Raw genomic sequence first — 24,980 nt, 5'->3', positions numbered from 1 at the left:
CAGTGATACAAGATACTCTCTGGAGCTCGTCTCAGACGGGAAAGAAGCTAACAGCTACTACATCCTCAACGCTGCTGCCCCCCAACATTCAGGTCTCTATGTGTGCCGAGCAGAGAGAGGAGAGCCTGCCTCCTACACGTACAGCGCCCCAATGCTGATTTGGGTAAAAGGTATCACAACTTGTCTTTCACACCAGTGGCATCTTATTGTGTACCAATTCATTCCAATTTTTTGACCTACGCCTTTCAATATGTTTTAAAAGAGCTGTTTTAACACGTTATCCTCTACTACAGATCCTTCTCCTCCATGTGTCCTAAACCTCAGTCCCAACAGGACACAGTTCTACGAAAATGAGTCTGTGTCATTTAACTGTGAGGGGACAGACAGTGCAAGTGGTTGGATCTTGAGAAAATACAGCAATAATAAAGTTTCAATGAAGACTGAGAGTCCGGGTACATTCAACATCAAATCCCTCAATATCTCTCATAGTGGAAACTACTGGTGTCAGTCTGAATCAGGGGAGTTTAGTAATGTTGTTAACATGAGAATAGACAGTAAGTTATTCAGTTCAATATTTTTCTTTTCTTTTTTTCTGAAATTAATTCAATCCTATTTAATTGAATGGTTTTACATTAAAATTGAATGTCTTTTAACAGATAGACCACATCCATATGTAGATGTCTCTCCAAAGGATTGGCTGACTGCTGGAGATTCAGTGTCTTTGCGCTGCAGTGTGGGCCTGTACTCCTCAACCTCTGACACAAGGTGGAGAATCCTCTGGTACAAAATTGTTCCTTACAGAGAGGAGCTGCCCACTTTTACAGACAAACAGGACAGCTCTACATTTTCGGTGGAGCTCCTCCCAGACAGCAGTGGAGATGGAGGCTCCTACACCCTCAACTCAGTTGGCCCTGAACACTCAGGGGTCTATGTGTGCAGAGGAGAGAGAGAACAATCTGATTATCACACAGAATACAGTACACCTAAGCTTCTCTGGGTTATAGGTAGGTGTTGGAAAGACCCAGATAATGGAGGCTAAACTGAAATGTCTTTAATGTATTTTTTAGTATCGTATGCTTTGATAATATGTGTGGACTTTAACCCTGTCCTGTCTCTTACTCCTCCAGATCCTTCCCCTAAAGCTGCTCTGACCGTCAATTCCAACAGAACTCAGTATTTTCAGTCTGAGTCCCTCTCACTGAGCTGTGTGGCGCAGGGCAATGCCAGTGGCTGGAGTCTGAGGCAATACTTATACTATTATCCTCCCTCAGGATTATCTCTTTCAGGATGTCCTTTTAACAACACAATGACTTGGGATCAGTCCACGTGTAACATCAGCTCACTTGATGTTTCAGACAGTGGAATGTTCTGGTGTCAGTCTGAATCTGGACAGTATAGTGACGCCATCAAAATAACAGTGAAGCATAGTAAGTTATGACCACAAAAGCATAGAAGAATCATTTATTCATATTCATCATGCTTTGTATCAACATTCTTATTGTACTTGATAACCTCACTGTGTACTGTAATGCTCGTAGATCCTCGTCCTACGTTAGATGTGTCTCCCACCTGGCCAACTAAAGGAGATACTGTGACTCTGAAGTGTGCGGTGTCAGGATCCTCATCTGGCTGGAGATTCCACTTTTACAGAGTCATTGTTCCAATTGAAGAAGTTCTCCCCTCAGAAGATACCGACGTCTATTCACATGAGCTGAAATTATCAGAAAACTCTACTGAGCTCCTCTCAGACAGCAGCAGAGAGGCTGAAGGATCCTACACCTTCAGCACTGTGGGTCCTGAACACACAGGGTTCTATGTGTGCCGAGCACAGAGACTAAATCTAAACTCTTACACTCATTACAGCAACCTTAGGCATCTGTGGGTAAAAGGTAAGATATCCTATTTGTAGCACATAATTGTGCAGTTACTGTAGGTGGGCTTGTGTCTGACTGTCAGTGTTTATATTGTTGAGGTCAGACATGATAATCATCCAAACATCTTAGCCTGCTGTACACAGCACCCGCTTGCCATGTGCACTGCAATTCAGTGTTGTGTGTTGCTGTGTGCAGGGGGAATGGCTAAAGTAAACATGAATATATTTTATGGCTAAAGTCAACGGAGTATCTTTGTGACTGTGGTCTGTGATTATGGAGCCCCAGAGGAGACATGCCAAAAAACCATAAACTTCTCCACGTTCCTTTAGGGTCTCTAGTCTTACAGTTGTCACAGTAGACCTCTGAAGTTATAACAAAAAGCTGCCATCTTTGTCAATATACAGTAAAGTAGGGTGACCAGACGTCCCCGGTTTCAGGGGACAGTCCCCGTTTTTGGTTGCCTGTCCCCGGGAAAATACAGAAAAACGACCTTTGTCCCCGTTTTTTGGAGATAAAACTTGTATGTATTTCAATCAGACTGGTAGTGAAACTGAAAATGTCCCCGTTTTCCCACATTTTTGGGATTATGTCCCTGGTTTTGGTCTCGGACATCTGGTCACCTTAATATAAGGGGATACGGTAATTTTTTTTTACAGTTGTTATAAAAGTTACCACCTCCACAAAGGGATAGGCAATTAGGCATGGGGTCATCCCTATGTTCCCCGGGTTCTATGTTCCCCGGTTTTCCCAAAAAGGGTCCTACTGTATGCTAATAGCACACAATGGAGTCAATGGGCGAAATTGCAAGCAGTTACACGTTCAACATTGGTTTGAAATTCAGATGGGGTTCAGCTTGTTTCTGAACACAATGGTTTCAAGGAATTGCCTTTCTTTAGCTGTCCGATGTATGCTATCAACCTAATGATTTTCCCAGTGTTGACAACAAATTTTCTAGTAGCTACAGTATTATAATTCGGTGGTAGCGTCATTAGCTTGCTAACTATATTGTGTAGCCTACATAACCATCTAGATTCTAGAACACATTGTTAAAACTATTCATATTTACATTCTAGGGAATGCACATTAATTTGAGAATAAATTAAGACAGTTCTGGCAGTGTAACTGGAATTACAAAAAAAAAAAGGAACCTTGTTATCCTTAACTCCGTTGATAACTTTGAAAACTTGAAAACGTTGAAAACTTTGTGCCTTTTATTTATGTTTTCTAAAGGATTTAATCCTTGTTAAATCAAATCAAATGCCTTTACCCATGGGGGTGTTTCAGCCACCAATTTGGGGGCAGTAACCACTATTATGGCTACATGTTGACTGTATAAATGGGGAAATAACAGGAATTTTGAATAGTCATGCTTGTTACTCTCTCATTTAGCCCAACACACTTTTTGTCATTTGCCTTTGAGTGGGGTCTGTGATCGTCGGTACTTTAAAGGCAAATTTTTGCTACTCCAGAGATCATTTGCAGTGTAACTTGAAGTTATAGCTTCGATTAACACCCGGATCTCCTTGTCTGGGCATAGCTGGTAGCTTCTGGTATGTGAACTTCAGAGGTATACAGTGTGGAGCACATGTATTTGATACCATGCTAAAACAGGAATATAAAATCATCATTTGACAATTGATCTTAATGCCTTAATTCAAAAAATGAGTAAAAATCAAACCGCCAAGGACACCAATTTTCTTTGTGATTGAAGAATAAAGTTCCCTTGGCCTTTGGAATTAAAATAGCCCCACATCATCACATACCGTTCACCATATCTAGAGATTGGCATGCTTTTCCCAGTAGGCCTATTAGCCTGTTTGATGCTCATTGAGCTCAGTGCAAATCAAACAGGCTAATAGGCCTACTGGAAAAAGCACCATGCCTATCTCTAGATATGGTGAAGGGTATGTGGGGTTATTTTAATTCCAACGGCCAAGGGAACTTTATCAGGATGCATAATATCCTGGATCCATGAAATAGCTGGCCTTAAAAAATTAAAAACTGCCTGCCCCTATGTTAACCCTATGGGTTAAATTCCCATAGGGTTTCATTGGGGGTCAAATACTTCCTTCCCCTTAGCATTTGGGAAGAACATTTATTTATTTACGATACATTCTTCAATCACAAAGAAAATTGGTGTACTTAGCGGTTTTATTTTTACTCATTTTTTGAATTAAGACATTAAGATCAATTGTCAAATTATGATTTTATATTCCTCTTTTTAGGCAACTTTAGCATTGTATCAAATACATTTTCTCCTCACTGTATTGCCTTCTTCATGTTTATTAGCTCACCAGTATAATCCTTTGGTTTGTTACTATAACCTAATAATACCCAGCTTTTCTTGTGTTTGCCTCTCAATGAGTTCAAAGCAACAGCTTCCAGATGCAATTAACTTCATCAAGTTGCATGGAATCAACTGCAGATCTTTATAAAGACATTGACTCTAAAGGAAAACATACGTCTAAGTAACTTGGAAATGGAGATGGATATTTTTGCAAGGCACAATATATCAGTGATGTAATGTCTATTGTATTCATTTTGGAACTAAAATAGTTTCTCTGTTGCATTCCAGATCCTTCTCCTCCAGCCTCTCTGGGTATCTATCCAAACAGGTCACATTTCTTTCCATCTGAGTCTCTCTCACTGACCTGTGAGGTGAAGGGCAATTCCAGTGGTTGGACTTTGAGACGATTCACAATCTACAACAAAGTTTCACACTGTGCTTTCAAACATGGATCAGTTACTTGGGATCAGAGGCCATGTCATCTAAGATCCTTAAAGGCTGCAGATAGTGGACTTTACTGGTGTCAGTCTGAATCTGGGGAGTACAGCAATGGTGTCAATATATCGGTAGATGGTAAGTTGTTTTGTTATTATTTATTTACACCTAGTAGACACCTAAATTCTAAATGTATTGTAGATATGTTGTATATGTATATTATTAAATTGTGTCATTAAACTGAGCACCCATGTGAATTGTACAAATATTTGCAAGATCAGTAATCTTTGAAGGAATCAAGGCATAGCCTACATTTTTGCCTGTGATGCTTTTGTAAAATGTGCAAGGTTTTTTCTTCTTTTTCTCCTGGTGTTCTGACATAGCCTACTCTACAGAACCCTGGAGGGGTCATTGCAAGATATTATTTTGGTATATATCCAGAAAACGTGTACTCATTTTACTAAATTGTGTGTACGTTATACTAAATTGTGTGCACATTTGACTAAATTGTGTTCTCATTATTGTTGTAAATTGAGAGCACAATTTAGTCAATTGTGTGCATGTTTTACTAAATATATTTGAGGGGCAGCCGTGGTGTACTGGTTAGCGCACCGGGCTTGTAACCGGAGGGTTGCCGGTTCGATCCCCGACCAGTCCACCATGGCTGAAGTGCCCTTGAGCAAGGCACCTAACCCCTCACTGCTCCCCGAGCGCCGCTGGTTGGGCAGGCAGCTCACTGCTCTGGGTTGTGTGATTCACCTCACTGTGTGTTCACTGTGTGCTGTGTGTTCACTAATTTGGTTAAATTGGGTTAAATGCAGAGAACTGAATTTCCCTCACGGGATCAAAAAAGTATATATTCTATTCTATTCTATTCTTATTGTTGTAAATTGAGAGCACAATTTACACATTATTAGCACATCCAGATTATTATTATTTGTTCCAATTTTGTGTCTGGCATGGTGTTATACAAGTCCTTAACAGACATACTGCATCACTCTGTTATTGCAGCCCATTGATTTTGAAGGTTATTTAACTGTCATTCTTATCCAGTGATCTTCTTGGTCACATCTTCTGCCAAGACAATGTGTCCTACTAAAGCAATCCTTTGTTTACAGTTGAAAAACCAACTACATCTCTACGTGTCCATCCAAACCACTGGGTTATGGAAGGAACTTCAGTGACAATGACTTGTGTGGTTTATCCATCACAGTCATCCATAGATTGGAAATTCTATTGGCACAAAGTTGTTTCCCCTGGAGAAGGCATCACTATTAAATCTTACAGATCCGATCAGGTGAAGAGGTTCTCTGTGCAGCTCCTCACAAACAGTGATAGTGGATCTACAGGGTCCTACAAGCTGAGCTCAGTTGGTCCACAACATTCTGGAATATATGTGTGCCAAGGAGAAAGAGGAGGTTATCACACTGAGTATAGCAGGCCTCATCTAATGTGGGTTACAAGTGAGTGTTTGAGAAAACGTCTCATTGTGTGTTGATGTTTACCAGAAGTGCTTTTTCTAATACCTTTACCCCAATCACAGCTCCTTCACCCTCTAGTTGGCTAAGTGTCAGTCCCAACAGAACTGAGTTCCTTCCATCTCAGTCTCTGTCCCTGAGCTGCAAGGTGCTTGGGAACGCAGCTGAGTGGACAGTGAGGCGGTATGCATCTGGAAAGCTTTCAGACTGTCCTTTTAACTCAAGATCGGGCACTTGGGCCGAGTCCACATGCAACATCAGCTCTTTAGACACATTTGACAGCGGTGTGTACTGGTGCCAGTCTACATCTGGAGAGCGCAGTAATGCTGTCAACATAACAGTTCACATACCAGGTAAATTTGCATAACATGTCCCACAAGATTGAAATTATCACTAATAATTTGGAGGGTGATGACGAGAATATTTCTTTGCAAGTCTGCATCATTTAGAAACTATGATCCAGATATTTTACTTTAATATTCTGTACATTAATATGATCTGAAAGTGTTCACTCATAATTCTAGCACTGGTAAAGGAGGTGTGATTTTTAAAAAGTTGCTGTTTTTTTCCCTCTAGAAAACCTACAAATAATAATAATAATAATAATAATAACATAGAGCCCTGGGGCCTTATGTACAAAGCTTGCCTACGCAAAAAATCTTTTCACAGTTGGATGTATCAAGAGGAAATGAGGGTGAGAATGTGCGCTCCTCCCTGGTTTCTCCTCGGCAACTGTGTGGCGTACGCACATTTCCAATGTGTATCGTCAGTTGGCGACCCTTAGAGGCAATGCAGTGCAACATTGGGACAGGGTCTGAATTTATGTGAGATTCAACACATTCTCCCTGTTATATGACAGTGGAATTGTTTTAAATTGGCATGAATTTAATTCGTCTTCCAGTCATTCCAATTCAAATTCAAATTCAACTTCCTGTGGGGTGGGGCCAATTCAATTCAAATTCCAATTCATGAATTGAATGGAGGCCAATTCTAAAATTCGGAAAATGTGCACAAGCCTGTATTCCAAACACATCTTTGTACTTGAGGCCCCTTTTGTTTGAGGTCACAAAGTTCTGTCAGTAAGAAAGAAAAAACAGTTAGTATAGAGTAATAGAGTTATCCTGCTAGTGGCAAGCTCTAAAAAATCAATAAAACACATAAAGTGCTGTCTTGTAAGGATTCTGTTTATGTTGCACAGCACTTGTAATGACATTTTGGGTCTAAAATCTGTCTCCATAGCATACTGTAGCTTTGTGGCCACTTGGCTGAGCTAGCCACAATAACTGGAACTAAGCTAAGCTTATATTATATTTCAAAATGGCCAGAGTTCTCCTTTAAGGTGTCAGAGAGTGAGGTTTACTACTGCACAGTACTTGATAACTTGGTACTCACTGGCTATTGGATGTTTACATTCATACAACTGTTTCTCTTCATAGAACTATCATATTCATACATCTCAGTCAGTCCAAATCACTGGGTGACTGAAGGCTCTCCAGTGACTTTCAGCTGTTCAGTTGGAAACCCTTCTCCAGGCATGAGGTTTCACTGGTACAGAGCTGTTCCAGTCAGTGAAGGATTACCTTTAGTCAGCTATCGTGGTCGATTCCATGAGACTAAATACTCCGTGGAGCTCCTGTCAGACAGCAGCAGAGGAGCTGGAGGCTCCTACATTCTAAACTCCTCTGCTCCAGAACATTCAGGCCTCTACTGTACGTCTGCAGAGCAGAGATAGAAGATCTGGATGCTTACACTGAGTACAGCCATTCTAAGCTCCTTACAGTAACAGGTAGGTGATGGAGAGGCTAGTGTGTGGTATATGTGTTTACAGTTGTGGTCATTCATTTACATACCATTTCAATTAACCTATTAGCTGGTTTGATTTGCATTGAGTTCAATAAGCATCAAACAGGCTAGTAGGCTAACTGAAATAAAACCATGCCAATCTCTAAGTATCGTGAAAGGTATGTGGTGATGTGGGGCTATTTTAATTCCAGAGGCCAAGGGAACTTTATCAAGATGCAGAGTATGTCGGATCCATGAAATAACTGGCATTTAAAATACAAATCTTCCTGCCTCCTTATGGCATGCAGCACTCAGTAATTCACAATGGTTATGAACAACCATTCGTGGACATTACTGAAATTGTTGTTTTTTATTCAACATGTAATAATTCTGTCAAATGTCTTTATTTTCTATTTTGGTATTTGTGACAAGTTTATCTCATATAGCATTTATTACATTACTGAGAGGACAGCAGCAACAACTGCACATTTAATAAATATCACTTGCTGTGTTGTGTGGTGAAATGTATGCCACATCAGAGCTCATAGAAATAGAAAATGGCACACTGTTTCCTCCATGTATGAGTAGCAGTCTCTGGTCAGTCATTGGGAGATATTTGGTCAGGGAAATAAACAACATACATCTGGTTTTCTCTAGAAATGTTAGCCTGCACCCTGAGTCTAATAGATGCTGTAGGTAAAGTTGCTAGTTGCCGAAATGTTGTGTGTGATCGGTTTTCTCAACTCTTCCAGGTCCCTCTCCCTCTGTCTGGCTTGATGTCATTCCCAGCAGATCCCAGCATTTTGTATCTGAGCCTCTCACTCTGGCCTGCAAAGCACCGGATGCTGCAGGGGTCTGGTCAGTGAGACGGTTCACTGTATCAAAGGAGCTGTCAGACTGCCCCTTTGATAAGAAATCACAGATGCTGGGTCCATCCACATGTAACATCAGCTCTTTAACTCCGTCAGCCAGTGGGGTGTACTGGTGCCAGTCTGAATCTGGGGAACGCAGTAATGCTGTCAACATAACCGTGCACAGTGAGTGATAGCGCCGTCAGAACTTCAGAACAGATTATGGGTCAAAGACTTAATGGCTTCCCTGATTGTGTTTGTGTTTTTTCAAGCTGTAAACAAATACAGGAGTTCTGACCCTTTTATGTTTAATGTGTGGCTCACTTCTCACACATACTGATGCACACTAATTTTCTTAACTTGTGCAGGTGGAAATGTGATACTGGAAAGTCCAGTGCATCCCGTGAAAGAAGGAGAGCAATTAACTCTCAGCTGTTCGGGCCGAAAAAGTGTCAAATCAAACCTCAGTGCCACATTCTATAAGGATGGATTACATGTGGCGAACCAAACCTCTGGAACAATCACCGTACCGAACATCTCTAAGAAAGACGAGGGATCCTATGTTTGTGAGATTGAAGAAGAAAGGAAAAGAAGGTCACCCGGAAGCTGGGTCTCAGTCAGAGGTAGGGAAAAAAATGTTTGGTGTGTGTGGTTTAGACAACCCACAGGGCAACTTCCTGTATAAGAGACAGTGCTCATTGTTTCTTTGACTCAAACATCATTTGATCCCTCATACAGTATGTAGCACAGAAACCAACAAATGTAACTGCAACCAATCTAATGTTCAAGATAACTCAACATACTCTGTATCAAATTGCTTAAGGTCTTTGTAATGATTTATTTTCCAGGTTCATCCATACTATCTCTTCCGCCATCAATACTATAAACTTTAGATAGCATTCATTGTGTAGTGTAGTGTATTTACGTGCACTCACACACAAATATATACATTTTTTCGTTACAATGAAAAAATGCATCTGCATCTTAAAGGAACACTTCACCGTTTTTTCATATTAATCATGCACGCATTATGAAAAAAAAAATCTAGATTTTTTTTATATTGATTTTATTACTCTATATGAGCCCAATATTGAAAATCAATTGGAATTTGTTAAAAATATGATTTTATACAGAAGTTACGATACTGTCCATGCATTGAAACGTGAGAGTATGTATCAACTCGTCTTAGTTAAGGGAATAACGGTGAAGTGTTCCTTTAACTCTAGATGGAACTGGAAAAATGTGTCATCGTGACTCAACTCTTTTTTTATTATTTTTTCTGTCCCATAGCTGCACGTGATGAACGCAGAGGACCCCGTAAAACGCTGAAAACAATGTACCAAAAATCTAAAGACATACTGTAATGTTCTGAATTGGTACTAGGTAATGGTTCTGATATGAACTTTTGTAAAACATTACTCTTCAAATTATATTTGTTTTAGTTCAGGGGTGCACATTGTAAACAAAGTCTTTGTGATCTAAGAAGCTCTCCAAAGGTTCAAGTTCAAGTGCCAGTGGTTCATTATCATGTACTCATAAAAGGATGTTGTGTGTGTGTGTGTGTGTGTGTGTGTGTGTGTGTGTGTGTGTGTGTGTGTGTGTGTGTGGGGGGGGGGGGGGGTATAGTGTGTGTTCTGTTCAACAGCACCCCTATGATAACCAGTCGATTGGCACCACGGTAACAAGGCTGGGGAGTTTCCACTTTCCCTTTTCATAGTTGACCTCAATTTCTCAGAAACAAGACACCAAAACAAGTTCTCACATGCCTGTCTTTTCTCTTGAGACTTTATGTTCATATGTTATATTGTTATTGTTATATGGTTTATGGTTATTGTTACTCAATCAATTACTGTTACTCGTTCAGTTTCTTTTATTCGGCTATTTTCTGAATAAAAATGTGTTTTTTTTTCTGAAATAGAAGACTGCTAAAAGAATGAAATTAAAGAAATGGTTCTCAACATTAACTTCTTGTTGAAGTAATTCTTGTGACTAAAATTGGTCAACATATAAGAATGCAGACTGCAAAACTGTCATCAAAGCAGAAGGTGGCTACTTTGAAGAATCTAGCATAAGAAACATTTAGCTTTGATTACCATTTTGCCTCTCTACAATGTGTAAAATAATAATAATAAAAAATTGAATTTGATGGTGTGTCCCTCCTTTTCACTGATATTGTACAATGAGTCAAGATAACATAATAGCGATCTCTAGTGGTGAGTGGTGGTACGTTTTGTCTTAAGAAAGGTAGAGTGCATCAAGTCTAGCCAGACCTGTCTTATTAGACATTCTCTGGTCTAACCATAATCTGGTCTGGGTTTGATTTGGTCATGATGGTCACTTCGGACAAAAACATATACCATGCATACGCATTTAATTAAATTTGATTTGATGAATTTGGTCCTGATATGATTCCAATCTGGCTATGAGGTCCCAATATATTCGTCATTGGGTCCCAGCACATGGCGATGCCCAAAAAGCACCACTTACCACGGCGATACGGGTCATGCATGGCAATCTGCGCGTCTTCCTCTTTATGAGGTCGATCTATTTCCATGTGGCCATGGAAATGGCGCTTTTTGACAGCAGTGTTTGTGTGTCTCTGTGTGTGTGTGTGTGTGTATGTGTGTACATGCGTGGGTTGTTTTCAACCCAGCTGCTAAGTAAAATGGGTTCCAACAGCATTCCAGCATTGGGTTATCTTAACCCAGCAAATTGGGTTACTAAATTGAACCCATCTAATGATGAACAGAGCTTGCTAGGCTGCGTGAATCCTGCCTGACCTGCCGGCGAATTTGGATTTCACCCGAAGGCTCAGGCTGGAAATCTGTACATCCATCTCCCCTGCTTCCTGTCCACAACCTTTGGGTCCAATCACAATAGCTTATCCAAAAGACACACCGGATCGTTGGTCTGATTGGTTGAAGGACTATCCAATACGGAGTCATTTGAATGATGCCTGTTGATCACGCCTCTTGTGCAGTAGAAATAAAGCACAGACCCATACTAAGGTTCAGTCCCATTTCTAATTTCTACCCCTACCCCTTGCTCATACCCCTCCGTTTGGAGTGTGCCTCTAAAAAATCTTCGTTTGGAGAAAGAAAATGTCAATGGCTAGTCATACTCTTCATACTCATATCGATACTCTATTTCCCCCACTCATAAACAATTGGCCATTTTGGATTTTCCTGAAAGAGAAACTAAATCATCAGCAGTCACAACTTTGTTTGGCCCCCTCATTGCTGCTTGCCAATTTTGTCAAAGATAACTATTTCAACACAAGATCTATGTGTTTTAATTCTGTCTAATGACACAAAGCTGAGAATCACACAGACAGAAGATACTAGCAGACAAAATTATCAAATGATGCCATTTGTAATGGATGCCAGTGATTAGATGGTTAGTATGGATGGGGGCGCTCACAGGGGGCGCTGTGGCTATTTCTCATGACCTGTCGGTCTGTGTGCAACACAAAATTTCAGACGAGGTAATGAAACTCTTTAACGATTGGTCAGTTCTCAGCTATATATATGACGTCATATCCCACGCACACTCTCTTTTTGCCGTGAGGTTCAGAACTCCATACGGCGTTGTCTCGTGGTGAGTTACATTTTTATAGAGATATCAATTTATAACGTTATTCACATGTTTATTTGGTCAAATACCAGCATTTAAATGCTAATACTTTTCGATTTTGACTCATGCGATCTCATCTTGACCGTACCAAGGCAGGAATTTAATGGAAGGGAAGTAGGCCCAAAATGGCCTGAATGCACATGTACCATGAAGTTAGCATAATGTTAGCTACCTAGCGGGAAGACTAGCCACATCAGTAGGATTTAGGCGGTAACACTAGATAACTGATAAGTGTCATTGTCAAAACTGAGAATATTGACTGTAACGTCCGCTCTACTACACTGATTACCAACGAGCAAATATTAATAACGGCGGTCCCATTACTGAACAAAGTATGTATGTTAGCATTCTTCCTTCATGCTTGTTCTCTGGTTGCTTTGAGTCTACGGTGTAGCTGTAGGTACCTCAGGAACATTATGTTTACTTGAGTACGTCTGAGTGTAGTTTGTCTATTAGTAATTGTATAGCCTATATGCTAAACACATCCCTGGACTCTTGATCCCAGGTTTTTTTTCATCCAGTATGACCTGAGGTGTTTTAGCGTACCTGTTAACACCGATCTGGTTGGGTGATCCATAACGTTACACCAATTGAATAAGATGTTAAAAAGCTGAATGATGTATACTGGTATCAAAGTTGAATTAAGGGCTGCACTGTTGGGCATTGGTCAAGACTTAGTGTTGAAGTGAACGCGGAAGGAGTAAAATATAACGGTAGATGCAGTTGTTGACGCCTCCGCTAAACACGCCAGACCCTAACCTGCTGGCTGAAACGGCTTTCCATTGCATATGCCATAGTCCATTGAGCACATGTTGCATGGAGACTTCTCACTATAAACGAGATGTTTAATTTGACTTACCATACTTATGTCATGTAGAGGAATTGGCTTTAGTTTTCCAGACCTCAAATTCCCCAGCCTCCCCCGACAATCTCAGTTGAGCCTGGAAAATGTGCATTGACTTACGACGTCTAGCAGTGAAATAAGACTTAAATTGGTGTATTAAACTCTTTCCAAACGGTTTCAGAAGGCTTTTAAATGCAGTTGGATGCTCAATTCCAAGGAAAAACGCATCAATGCCGGTTTAGTGATTGTATCTGCGTGTGACTCGGAAGTTCACATGAGAATTCCCAGGCTACATATCCTGTCTTGTAGTGAGAATTGTTTGTATGCATGGATACCTGAGTTGGTTGGTCAGATGGGTAGTGTTCTGTGATCTATTTGGTGATCTTGCGTTGTGTGTGTGTTCTGTCCCCAGCTCTCCCATTTACTCGTTACGCAGGGAAAGTGGTCACGATGTCCGGAGGTCTAGATGTCCTTCAGATGAAGGAGGAGGATGTGCTGAAGTTCCTGGCAGCAGGAACTCATCTGGGAGGGACCAACCTCGACTTCCAGATGGAACAGTATGTCTACAAAAGGAAAAGTGACGGTTAGTAGAGCTGATTGCCCTCTCACCTGTGTATCAACCATTTACATTTATTAATTTAGTAAATGCTTTTATCCAAAGCGGCTTACAAATTGAGGAATAACATTTAAGCTACAGTGCTATCTTGGGTAACAATAAATACTACAAGAATAGATACTACTATGCAAAGTCTTTAGGTCCCAATGTACAAAAAGTAAATATTAGTACCCAAGTTTGAATGCAAGTCAAGTGTATCAAAGGGGATGGTGGTAGAGGAGGTTGTGGTAGGAGGGATGTAGGGAATTGTATGGTAAGGGAGGAATCTGAAGTTGCACTCTGTTAAAGCCTGGCACTACTGTTGGTGTGTGGGTGTCGGAAGTGTGCTAGAGAAAGCTGGCTGGGTTTTCGCTGACACCATGAGGGCTATGGCCCTATGACTGGGGTTAGATAGTGACCACAGCCACACTTGACTTTTTGTCCTTTTAGTGGGTGGGAGACTAGCTTATTTGCTGTCTATCCCCCACTGTTGGATAATGGGATGCATACTCCCTGCAACCCGCTAACTTACTGTTATATCTCTCAGTGGGTTACACCAGTGAGCCTATTAACTACAGATATCAAGATCTTAAAAGGCCTGTTAATATCTTCACTGCTCAGGTGTGTACATCATCAACCTCAAGAAGACCTGGGAGAAGCTGCTGCTTGCTGCCCGGGCCATTGTTGCCATTGAGAACCCAGCTGATGTGTGTGTCATCTCCTCCAGAAACACAGGCCAGGTAATGTAATGCAATCACCCCACGATCAGTTAGGATTGACCGAAAGGTCATGTATTTGATGTGTTGATGTAACCAAGTTTGTTCTAGTTGCACTCTGTTAAAGCCTGGCACTATTGTTGGTGTGTGGGTGTCGGAAGTGTGCTAAAGAGACCCGGCCCGGTTTTCGCTGACACCATGAGGGCACTTGCCCTATGACTGGGGTTAGATAGTGACCAGGGCCACACTTCATTTTTTTGGTTAGATGGAAACTCATTGCATGCCTTCAATTGGTTTCATCCCATTCTGTGTTACAAGTGTTCCTCTTTCATTTCTCTAGAGAGCAGTGTTGAAGTTTGCTTCAGCAACTGGCTCCACCACCTTCGCTGGCCGCTTCACTCCCGGTACCTTCACCAATCAGATCCAGGCTGCCTTCAGAGAGCCCCGCCTCCTGATCGTCACGGACCCCCGTGCTGATCACCAGCCTCTGACTGAGGCCTCCTACGTCAACATCCCCACCATCGCTCTCTGCAACACTGACGCTCCCCTCAGATATGTGGATATTGCCATTCCATGCAATAACAAGGTACAGGCTTGCACTCAAAAGGAATTGAGTACCGTACTCAAGTGTGCATAGGAAATATAAAGGCTCGTTTCAGAGGAGTTTTAATGTTTATTGAAATAAGCTGTGCAAATATAGGCTCATTGTTAATGGAAAGGTGATTAAGGCTTTATTTTTGTTTGTTCTAGGGACATCACGCTACCGGTCTGATGTGGTGGATGCTGGCTAGAGAGGTCCTGAGGATGAGGGGCACCATTTCCAGGGAGCACCCATGGGAGGTCATGCCCGATCTGTACTTCTACAGGGATCCTGAAGAGGTATGTTCATGCACGAACACAATGAAAATGCATTTGGCAGAAGGGTACATTATCATTTATTCATAATGAATCATATATTCATAATCATACTGATGATGGAGGATGGGGGGGTTGATTTTGAATTGTGCTAAAGCAAGCTAACTCCTCGTCCACCTTTTCTTTCGTTAGATTGAGAAGGAGGAGCAGGCTGCAGCTGAGAAGGCAGTGGGCAAGGAGGAGTTCCAGGGTGAATGGACTGCCCCTGTTGCTGACTTTGCTCAGCCCGAAGTGGCCGACTGGTCCGAGGGTGTACAAGTGCCCTCCGTTCCCATCCAGCAGTTCCCTGCTCCCATTGATGGTAAGTCAAGAATACCATTAATATTAAAACAAGTGAATGTTGTGGGTTTGTTTTATTTTTAGTATTATTATTATTATTATTAATAAACATGGCAAAGATTTCAAAGATTTTAATTGCAAAATGTTTTTTTACTCCAGCTGCTGCTGCTGCCAAGGCTGCCCCTGCTACAGAAGTGTATGCAGGTGAGATGACTAGTGAGTGGATTTCATTATTTTTTTGTTTTTCATGAAAACAAAACTCTTGTTTTGTTTTCACAAAGGAATAGTTTCTGTAACATTTCGAGTTCCCTAAATTTCACGTTGCCTGTTGTGGTCTCTTTCCACAGAGGATTGGAGTGCCCAGACTGCCACCGAGGATTGGTCAGCTGCACCGACCGCACAGGCTGGGGACTGGGGTGGTGCCACCGCCGACTGGTCATAAATGGCAACAAGTCTTGTGCTTTGCATTCAGTCAATAAACTTGACTTGTTTGGTTTAATCATTTTGATTTGTCTTCACTGGGTTTTTAGAGGGGAGGGTGTTTATTCTTAAGAGGCTTCCTGTTCAGAGTAAAATAGCACAAACTTCATCCAGAGCTATCAACAACATGTATAAGATTGGCTAAGGTGGGGGGGGGGGGGGGAGGGATTCACGTTGCATGTGCAAATGGCTGCGCTATGAATGGTTTTCAATGGCTTGCGTGTGCAAGAAGTATTCTGCCGCTACATCGAGCACAGCGCAAACGCCATCTTTCCACTTTGCCACCCTGACTGGCATGCACAGAAGTTCAACCACATTTAATTTTGACCGTGGTGTGCTGTAAATTATAGGACCACAACAATCTTTGGAACATTCTCAACCAAGAGCAACCTAGCGGTGGGCACGCAATTGCTGCATCCAATGTCAAGTCTCCTTGACGAGGCGCCCATCACAAAGTGCAGGTGCTGGACCCAAGGCACCGCGATGGGGACAAAATGCAGAAAGGATCCACACTGTAGCCCTCTTCAATGCCACTGGTAATAGGATGGTTAGTCTGAGCACAGCACACGTTCCCTGGACTACTTTTCTCCTTTTGCGGAACATTGGCATACATGCCATTTATGGTCCACAACTAGTATTTGATTAGGGATAACCTTTCATAAACCACTTTTGGAAAAATCCCCCAATGTGGAAGTACATGGTGTATAGGTCCAAGCTAACAAAATGAACCTTTCATAACTCCAAGGATCGCAAACAAACATGCTTGTCTGACTTTGATACAGTTGCAACAGCATGGGCTATGGGCAAAAATATGCTACCAATATAATGGTTAGGAAAGCATTTGAGAGTCCATGGAGCTGACATAAAAATTGGTGATTGGTGCATTAAATATATTGAATACAGAGTTGGAAAAAGGTCCTGTTTTCAGACAGTGTCCAAATTTGTTTCCTGTCTTGAAAGCAGCAAATGGCGCTGGCAGGTATGTTTTCAAATTGTCTGTTTTTCAATTTAACTATAAACCGCTTACAAAAAGTAAGGAAACTTGACTGGCCCATTATATCTCCACTTTAATAATACCAATCACTAAAGTGTGTTATGTCATTTTCATCGTTTATTAGTCACCTTTACAATGAGGTACAGCTTGTAAGCATTGGGCTCCCATGGAATGAGCATCACAAGCAAACGTGTAAGTAGTGCCAACGACAAATGTGCCAAAATGGCCTGTTATGCTGTTGGAATTCACCTTTGTTACTTCAAGCATTGACAATTGCACTCTCCCACAGAAATGAGGAAAACAAAACATGTTTGGCATACATTCGTTCATTTTATACTCAGTGTCAGGGTCCTCAGTAGCGTGTTAGTAGAGGATCCATATGCAGCCACAACAGCTTGGCACCTTCTCATGCTGGTCAACAACCTGGCTACATTCTGCTGTGGGATCTGTTAAGCCAAAATGAATCCACCCCAGATGGGACTCGAACCCACAATCCCTGGCTTAGGAGGCCAGTGCCTTATCCATTAGGCCACTGGGGCTATGTAAGCAAATTGTGACATCCTTACCAATTTATATGAAATACGTGATTTGTGATAATTTCAAAGTGAATGTTTTACTTCATGTATGAGTCACGTATATTATGTATTTTCATATTAACACCGCGAATCACAAATAGTACAAAACCCAGATAACCGACACCTTGTGCGCTTGTCGATGTCGGTCTTAAACCCAAGTTCTTCCGGTCTCGTCGCCTAGCAACGAGCTTTTTCTGCCAACCAATCCTGCTTACTAGCTAGAACTAGAAGAACTAGAACTAGTTCTAGATCTAGCTAGCTAACTGTTAGCTTGGTTTTCGCAGTAAATCCAGATGAAATGTCTAGTCTGTATGGCCCCTACATTGACCTTTTGCAGGCTTCAAAGATGCTTCAGCCAACTGATGGCACATTTGACAGTATCAGACGGAACTAGCTCGGGTCATTAAGATTGTCAAACAATAACGTTAACGTTAGCCGTGCCTTTCCTTATTTGTTATCCAACTGCTCTAGCATCATGGTGAGTTGTGACTATCGTTAACGATATCTTATCGATAAGTATTTTCGATGGTTTGCGATACAGATATTCAGTGTGATCAAAGTTTCTGATATGTAGACAGATAGATAGAAATTACAGCCGTGATTTCATAAGTGAAATCTATCGGGAACAAACTGTAAACTGAAGTTAATGTTAGTATGTGCAAGGGGAAAATGCTAACGGTATGGTAAATTAGGGTTAAGTGCAAAGCGATCCACAATGCAATAATGTTAACACGTTCCAGGTTCCAGTTAACATAAGTTAATTTACCTTATTCGATTGAAAGACGGTAGTCACGAAGTTATATGATAGCATGCTGCTGACATTAACCGTGTTGGTATATTTCTCAGTTGAAACTGTTTGGGATTTATCGTTATTATATTCATTCTAATTACACTAATACATTCATCACCCGTTCTCTTAAAGGAATACGCCACCCAAAAATGAAATTAAGCTAGTCTCGGTCACCCCCAGAGTTAGAACAGTGAAAAAAACCCGGTTAAAATCCGTCCGGGCATTCTCCTGCTTTGGGAGCAGCGATGTTAGCTTTAGCTTAGAACAGTTGCTGTAGTTGAAGGGTGTCAGTGAGCACGTCCTCCAAAAAGTGACCGAGACGTCTACATTTTTTTCTAAATATATCTTGGGAGCCGTGTGTTCAAAACGAGTACAAATCATAATGCAAAATCGAACGAGACTATTACCTGGGCAGATCTTTACTTGGAACTATTTTCAGCCTCATCGCCGACGAAGCACCGCTAGCTAGGCGCAAAGTTCTCACGTAGCACCACTTGTGAAGTTCCAGTCGAAGCTAGTTGGGAGTTTACAAGACTGCTACGTGAGAACTTTGCGCCTAGCTAGCGGTGCTTCGTCGGCGATGAGGCTGAAAATAGTTCCAAGTAAAGATCTGCCCAGGTAATAGTCTCGTTCGATTTTGCATTATGATTTGTACTCGTTTTGAACACACGGCTCCCAAAATATATTTAGAAAAAAATGTAGACGTATCGGTCACTTTTTTGGAGGACGTGCTCACTGACACCCTTCATCTACAGCAACTGTTCTAAGCTAAAGCTAACATCGCTGCTCCCAAAGCAGGAGAATGCCCGGACGGATTTTAACCGGGTTTTTTTCACTGTTCTAACTCTGGGGGTGACCGAGACTAGCTTAATTTCATTTTTGGGTGGCGTATTCCTTTAAAAAAAAGATTCTGTCAAGAGTAAAACCTGCTGTTGGCGGCAATGCTGCTTCCAGTGTGAGTGAAAAGAAGAGAAAAAACAAGGCGAAGAAAATCCCGCGACTTGAGGACTATTTGAATCAGAGAGACTATATGGGCGCATTGACTCTGCTGGAGGTAAAATGACAACTTTGGTGGTGCCTGCCATGTACAGGCACCTTGGTCTCACTAATTGATTAATGAATGTCAGTCACCACAAGAGCGATGATGTATCTTGTGCCTGTTGCATGTGACAGTTCCAGCCTAGTGGTGGGGTGGTCGAGGAACACGCAGGCCTTTGGATCGGCTACTGTGCCTTTCATTTAGGAGATCACAGAAGAGCAATGGAGGTATGGATATTCGAGGATAACATCGTTTTTATGGTCTATATCCTATACTTTAGCATATGTAGACGTAGGTATTTTTTATCAATACAGTTGTGCATGTTTATATTTCATTCTGTTTTATCCTCAGGAATACAAGGCTCTGACTCTCAAGGCAGACTGTCCTGAAGAGGCGTGGGTCCACTTGGGATGTGCCCTTTTCTTCCTTGGGCTTTACAAGGAGGCCGAGGAAGCTGCACTGAAAGGTCCCCTGTGATTTCACACACGTCAGCAGGCCTACCTTATCATTGGACACTCTCAAAGAGTACATCTTTTTCTCTGCTTGATCTTTTCAGGTCCAAAGTGTCAACAACAAAATAGACTCCTCTTCCATTTGGCTCACAAGGTAGTAAATGTTTTTCAGATTCGTATAATTATGTTAGTTGAGCCCTAAATACCTGTACTGTATGTCAAGGTTACATGCCTTGTTGTTAAGGTGTGGCCAAGTCACTGTGACCTGACAAATTTGCATGTGGACTGAAACTGAACTGGTGCATAAAGGCATTCAAAGTAGGGGTGGCTTTGAGTTCACATTCTATCTAAATTTCCATTGACAGTTCAATGATGAGAAGAAACTCATGGGTTTCCATCAGAACCTGGAGGACGTCACTGAGGACCAGCTCAGCCTCGCCTCAATCCATTATATGCGCTCACACTACCAGGAGGCCATCGATATCTACAAACGAATCCTCCTGCAGAACAGGCATGTGCAGTTTTACTAGATTAGATATTTTACTAGGTTAGATTAGATTAGATATATTTCCATTTTTTAGCCTTTAGCCTCTAATTTTTAAGAACATGTTTTGAATGACACTTATGATGACCACTGGTTTTGATGACCTGTGTTCTCCCTCTTGGTTGTGTAGAGATTTCCTGGCGCTGAACGTATATGTAGCGTTGTGCTACTATAAGCTGGACTACTATGATGTCTCTCAGGAGGTGCTGGCAGTGTATCTGCAGAGTGTTCCCGACTCCACTATTGCCCTCAACCTCAAAGCATGCAACCACTTCCGCCTTTATAATGGCAAAGCTGCAGAGGTAACCGCCACGTCATGCATATGTGACTGTACCGTTGCCATGTGCTGTTTCATATGCATGCTTCGTTTCAATATGGACAGACCACAAGTATTGACTGTTATTATCATTAATGTTACACATTTAAATGGTAAAATATTGAAATATTTCTGACATGCAAAAGAGTCAGTGAACCCCAGGATCAAAGTTGAGGTTGTGCAATCTATGTCAGCTTATGATTATTTGTGGAGTGAAGGGTGATGTGAGTTAAAGATTCTGATGTGAAGAATCTTCTTGTCTTCTCTTCATTTGTGTTCTGTTCTCTTCCTATAAGGCTGAGTTAAAGAACCTGATTGACATCTCCTCCAGCTCGTTTGAATTTGCCAAGGAGCTAATACGGCACAACCTGGTAAACACTCTCACTTATTGGATGTGATGTTGATCATTTGTTCGCAAAGAGTTTCTAGAAGAAGAAAAAAGAAAGAATCTCTGAAGAGTTAGAAAGTTACTGACATGCTGAGCGATAATTTGAAAGAGATGATTTGAAGAAGAGGCTGAGATCTTCTCAAGTAAATATACAATTTGTTTTCCCCATAACCTCACCTACTCTTAGGTAGTGTTTCGTGGTGGAGAGGGTGCTTTACAAATCTTGCCACCTCTGATTGACGTCATTCCTGAGGCTCGACTTAACCTGGTCATCTACTACCTGAGACAAGGTAAGCTCAGACATTTCTTTGCCTTGTTTTCCTTTGAAGGTTTCAGTCACCCAGATTCTGCAGTATCAAGTGCCTTCTGTCCCTTTTTTGTTTCTTTTGTGTACACTACAGATGACGTTCAGGAGGCTTACAACCTGATTAAAGACCTTGAGCCCACCACACCCCAGGTACTCAACAACTACTCCATCTTTCCTTTCTGCATGCTTCACTTGGTCCTCCATCCCTCCCAAACCTGTCCTGGATGATGCGAAAACCATTCATGGGGAAATTCTAATGATGTTTTTACATTTTTCCTTCGCCCCAGGAATATATTTTGAAAGGTGTGGTCAATGCAGCACTAGGTCAGGAAATTGGATCTGTAAGTAATCTTGGTGCATAGATGGATACGGCCATTTATATAGATATGATGAGGTGAGGATTTGTCTTTATTTGCTAATGGCTTAAACTTTTCCCTCAGAGAGAACACCTGAAGGTTGCTCAACAGTTCTTTCAGCTGGTGGGAGGATCAGCGAGTGAATGCGGTATTTTAAATTGCGTCATAATGTTGGGCTAGTGTTAACCGTATAATGCTTACAAGCTGCTGTTTCTGTTTGCATATTGATGTTTTAATGCAGCTGATCGAGTCGCTCCCTCTAACCTGTACAACAAACAAAATGAAGACTGATGAAGTTAGAATACACTTTGCCTGACCACTGCTATTCTAAAATACACTTTGTGTTGTTGGTTTCAATTGACCCTGAAGACACAATACCGGGACGGCAGTGTATGGCCTCGTGCTTCTTCCTCCTTAAGCAGTTTGAGGATGTGCTCATCTACCTGAACTCAGTCAAAGTAACACACCCTCATGCAGCTGGAAATTAACACTGTTTTTATAAACTATGTGTCTGTCGCGCAATAAAACGGCTCACTAAAATATTTACTTTTGTAGAGCTATTTCTACAACGAGGATATTTTCAACTTCAACTATGCCCAAGCGAAGGCTTCCCTTGGGAACTACAAAGAGGCTGAGGAGGTACTAATGCAGCTTCACAGATTTTTATTTCCTTTGTGAAGAAAGCAATTTACGATTGCTACTTCAGTTGAAACCAGTGGCGTGTTGCATCTGAGTTTGACTGTGGCTTGAGAGTGATTACTGTTGTCATATTAGGTGCTCCTGATGATCCAGAGTGAGAAGATCAGGAACGACTATGTGTACAAGAGCTGGCTCACGCGCTGTTGTAAGTTATCGTTCGACGAAATGTACAACATGTCCTGAAATGATCTGGTGTGAGAGCATTGCATTTGAGTTGATCAATCTTATTTTCTTCCTGTTAACACAGACATCATGAATAAGAAGGCTCGTTTAGCCTGGGAACTGTACCTGAAGATGGAGACCTCATCAGAATCCATCAGTCTCCTACAACTCATTGCTAATGACTGCTATAAGGTCAGTGTCTGTGAGGGGATGTCAGAGGGTCCAGTCTGTACTGTATGCTGATATGAATTGTCGCTGTGACAAATAGGTAAACCAAAACCAAAATTGTGATACAAACATCCGAGATCTTGTATCGCGATTCAAGAAAATGGAACCGCGGTACACACCTCTGTCAAACCCCAGCAGCTCTTGTCTTTACAGATACAGTCCCTTCCCTTGAGCTCTCAATTCAACAGAACTCATTTCAGAATTCACGTTCTAACACATGTGAATCACACAATTATTTCTAATTCACCATTTCCTCTAATGTAACAATATCGCTACACTTTGCTGCCACACCGAGGTATAAACCAAACCGTGGCTCAAAAATCGTTGTATGAACCGAACCGTGGGTTTGGTGTATCGTTTCACCTCTAATATCAATCTGTGTATCCTTGTTCTCCTGGTGTCTGTTGTTGCCATTTGACTCTAAACGTGGTCTCTCTCTAGATGGGCCAGTTTTATTACGCGGCCAAAGCCTTCGATGCCCTCGAGCGGCTGGACTCCTGCCCTGAGTACTGGGAGGGGAAGAGGGGAGCCTGCGTGGGAATCTTCCAGCTCATCCTGGCAGGAAGAGAACCCAGGTATGACGGCGTGTGCTGTGCTGTGGCTGTGGTGTGTGCTGTGTGCTAATGTAACAGTAGACAGCCAGCAGAGGGTTGGGCTGGGAGTAAACGCCACTGTCCAGTAAACCCAACTGTAGGATTTGATTTGTATGATCCAAATGTGCATTGTTTGGATTTGACTAGAATGATTGTATGTTTTTAATGTCCACTAATGTCCTCTCTAGAGAGACGCTGAAGGAGGTCCTTCCTATGTTGAGAAGCACTGGGAACCCACAGGTGGAGTACATCATCAGGATACTAAAGAAATGGGCCAAAGACAACAGAGTTGCATTATCATGATTTTTTCAAGGCAACCGTTACAGCATTGAATCACTTTTGCCAGCACAAAACAGTCATGGAAATGTTAGTTCCTATCCTAGCTGGGTGAATCATGTTCCAAATGTCATAGAGGATATGTGTAGACATACATTTGCATTAAAAATAATCATTATCCTACTTTGGAAATGAATTATATTTATCAGTATTTTACGTACAGCTCATGAAATCAAAGTATCACAAAAAAACATACAATGACTTGATATCTGAACTGTATTTGTGTTTTACTTACATGTACAGTTTGTATCACATTTTATGCAATGTTGTATTGTACGTCCCAGAGTAAATATTTTGTATTTAAATATTTTGTGTAAGTGCATTCATTTCTTTCTGAATGGGGCTCTGATGATTTGTGTCAATACTCAAGGCCCATTCGTCTACAGATAGATTGCTTAGCCTGCAACTCCTCAACTGAACGAGTACGATGATGCAGTAGAGTAGAGCACTCTGATTAAAACGACTGACAAAATGTTTCACGTTGAAAACAACGTTATAATAAAGCAACAGGTGGCAGTACCGATATTAACAATGCTTAAATATATGAGCTGTTTGCAAGTTGTCGAACGGAACGAAAAAGATTCCAGATTAGCTGGCGCTTGATCCTATTCCCCGTGCACGCACGGTTGTCAAATAGAGCGCTCACACTGGACCTCTAGGGAGCAACACCGCCTGCATATAAATAGCGATTGACAGGAAATGGCGCTTAGAGATACACTGAAATATGGCGTCGGTTTTCATGAAGCCCAGTCCCCCTGAAACATGTTTTCGCGATTTAAACCTAATCAGCAATTTCAGCCCCTGTTGAATAAATGGGCAGGGTGAAGGATGGTATCAAAAGTACATCCGCCGAATCGCCATTTCGAATCACAGTCCTGTGGTACTGGCTATGGGGAATGCTGTCTGGTATGCTCATTCTTCAATTAAACAGTTATGAAAAAAAGTTGGGATATTAGCATACTATTATCTTATTATAGTCTTTTATTCTAGAGGTGGGTTTTAACATAACGAATGGACTGATTGGCCGTGCTG

The 24,980-nt window shown here is 41.6% G+C and overlaps 4 protein-coding genes and 3 non-coding genes across 8 annotated transcripts in view; 6 read left to right on the top strand and 1 right to left on the bottom strand.

Moving 5' to 3' along the window:
- LOC134079602 (Fc receptor-like protein 5) overlaps positions 1 to 8,742 on the top strand; it is a 12,677-nt gene extending 3,935 nt beyond the window's left edge. The window contains exons 8-17 of the mRNA XM_062535702.1: positions 4 to 170; positions 294 to 554; positions 657 to 1,004; positions 1,128 to 1,427; positions 1,539 to 1,889; positions 4,450 to 4,734; positions 5,715 to 6,059; positions 6,140 to 6,427; positions 7,511 to 7,860; positions 8,609 to 8,742. Of these exons, the coding sequence (XP_062391686.1) occupies positions 4 to 170; positions 294 to 554; positions 657 to 1,004; positions 1,128 to 1,427; positions 1,539 to 1,889; positions 4,450 to 4,734; positions 5,715 to 6,059; positions 6,140 to 6,427; positions 7,511 to 7,806 (2,641 nt within the window). The 3' untranslated portion in view covers positions 7,807 to 7,860; positions 8,609 to 8,742. The remainder of the gene's footprint in view (positions 1 to 3; positions 171 to 293; positions 555 to 656; positions 1,005 to 1,127; positions 1,428 to 1,538; positions 1,890 to 4,449; positions 4,735 to 5,714; positions 6,060 to 6,139; positions 6,428 to 7,510; positions 7,861 to 8,608) is intronic.
- Positions 8,612 to 10,135, top strand: LOC134094469 (low affinity immunoglobulin gamma Fc region receptor III-A-like). The gene is made up of 3 exons (XM_062547998.1): positions 8,612 to 8,893; positions 9,076 to 9,330; positions 9,998 to 10,135. Exons 1-3 carry the CDS (start codon positions 8,779 to 8,781, stop codon positions 10,069 to 10,071), a joined length of 444 nt encoding a protein of 147 aa, XP_062403982.1. The 5' UTR covers positions 8,612 to 8,778; the 3' UTR covers positions 10,072 to 10,135.
- Positions 10,136 to 12,192: 2,057 nt separating this feature from the next.
- LOC134094455 (small ribosomal subunit protein uS2) lies at positions 12,193 to 16,188 on the top strand. Of its 2 annotated transcripts, none has more exons than XM_062547986.1 (8): positions 12,193 to 12,304; positions 13,597 to 13,767; positions 14,401 to 14,519; positions 14,836 to 15,081; positions 15,246 to 15,374; positions 15,543 to 15,711; positions 15,849 to 15,893; positions 16,037 to 16,188. In XM_062547986.1, exons 2-8 carry the CDS (start codon positions 13,635 to 13,637, stop codon positions 16,129 to 16,131), a joined length of 936 nt encoding a protein of 311 aa, XP_062403970.1. In that variant the 5' UTR covers positions 12,193 to 12,304; positions 13,597 to 13,634; the 3' UTR covers positions 16,132 to 16,188. The 2 variants fall into 2 exon arrangements, with proteins under 2 accessions (XP_062403970.1, XP_062403962.1); XM_062547978.1 differs by having other exon boundaries at positions 15,849 to 15,905.
- Positions 14,072 to 14,211, top strand: LOC134095974 (small nucleolar RNA SNORA62/SNORA6 family). Its single transcript, XR_009940660.1, has one exon. It is a non-coding gene; the product is annotated as a small nucleolar RNA SNORA62/SNORA6 family (small nucleolar RNA).
- On the top strand, positions 14,606 to 14,745 carry LOC134095980 (small nucleolar RNA SNORA62/SNORA6 family). The gene has a single exon (XR_009940666.1). It is a non-coding gene; the product is annotated as a small nucleolar RNA SNORA62/SNORA6 family (small nucleolar RNA).
- Positions 16,189 to 17,629: 1,441 nt separating the features above from the next.
- Positions 17,630 to 17,702, bottom strand: trnar-ccu (transfer RNA arginine (anticodon CCU)). The gene has a single exon. It is a non-coding gene; the product is annotated as a tRNA-Arg (tRNA).
- Positions 17,703 to 17,961: 259 nt separating this feature from the next.
- ift56 (intraflagellar transport 56) lies at positions 17,962 to 24,253 on the top strand. The gene is made up of 18 exons (XM_062547966.1): positions 17,962 to 18,216; positions 19,436 to 19,582; positions 19,702 to 19,794; positions 19,919 to 20,033; positions 20,124 to 20,173; positions 20,385 to 20,530; positions 20,694 to 20,865; positions 21,176 to 21,250; positions 21,455 to 21,557; positions 21,669 to 21,724; positions 21,862 to 21,915; positions 22,015 to 22,078; positions 22,300 to 22,388; positions 22,486 to 22,569; positions 22,705 to 22,774; positions 22,877 to 22,983; positions 23,461 to 23,594; positions 23,801 to 24,253. Exons 1-18 carry the CDS (start codon positions 18,214 to 18,216, stop codon positions 23,913 to 23,915), a joined length of 1,677 nt encoding a protein of 558 aa, XP_062403950.1. The 5' UTR covers positions 17,962 to 18,213; the 3' UTR covers positions 23,916 to 24,253.
- The last annotated feature ends 727 nt before the right edge of the window (positions 24,254 to 24,980 follow it).

This window comes from Sardina pilchardus, chromosome 1 (genome assembly GCF_963854185.1).
Source record: "Sardina pilchardus chromosome 1, fSarPil1.1, whole genome shotgun sequence".
Taxonomy (NCBI): Eukaryota; Metazoa; Chordata; class Actinopteri; order Clupeiformes; family Clupeidae; genus Sardina; species Sardina pilchardus.
This window is presented reverse-complemented; position numbering and strand designations above follow the sequence as displayed.

Excerpts from the sequence above, each read along its gene's own strand:
- LOC134094469 (XM_062547998.1), top strand. The coding sequence starts at position 8,779 with ATGCTGGGTCCATCCACATGTAACATCAGCTCTTTAACTCCGTCAGCC. Across the intron at positions 8,894-9,075 it reads TGTCAACATAACCGTGCACA|GTGGAAATGTGATACTGGAA; the intron begins GTGAGTGATAGC and ends TAACTTGTGCAG. Across the intron at positions 9,331-9,997 it reads AAGCTGGGTCTCAGTCAGAG|CTGCACGTGATGAACGCAGA; the intron begins GTAGGGAAAAAA and ends TCTGTCCCATAG.
- LOC134094455 (XM_062547978.1), top strand. The coding sequence starts at position 13,635 with ATGTCCGGAGGTCTAGATGTCCTTCAGATGAAGGAGGAGGATGTGCTG. Across the intron at positions 15,375-15,542 it reads TCTACAGGGATCCTGAAGAG|ATTGAGAAGGAGGAGCAGGC; the intron begins GTATGTTCATGC and ends TTCTTTCGTTAG. Across the intron at positions 15,712-15,848 it reads GTTCCCTGCTCCCATTGATG|CTGCTGCTGCTGCCAAGGCT; the intron begins GTAAGTCAAGAA and ends TTTTTACTCCAG.
- ift56 (XM_062547966.1), top strand. Across the intron at positions 19,795-19,918 it reads ATCACAGAAGAGCAATGGAG|GAATACAAGGCTCTGACTCT; the intron begins GTATGGATATTC and ends TTTTATCCTCAG. Across the intron at positions 22,079-22,299 it reads AGGATCAGCGAGTGAATGCG|ACACAATACCGGGACGGCAG; the intron begins GTATTTTAAATT and ends TTGACCCTGAAG.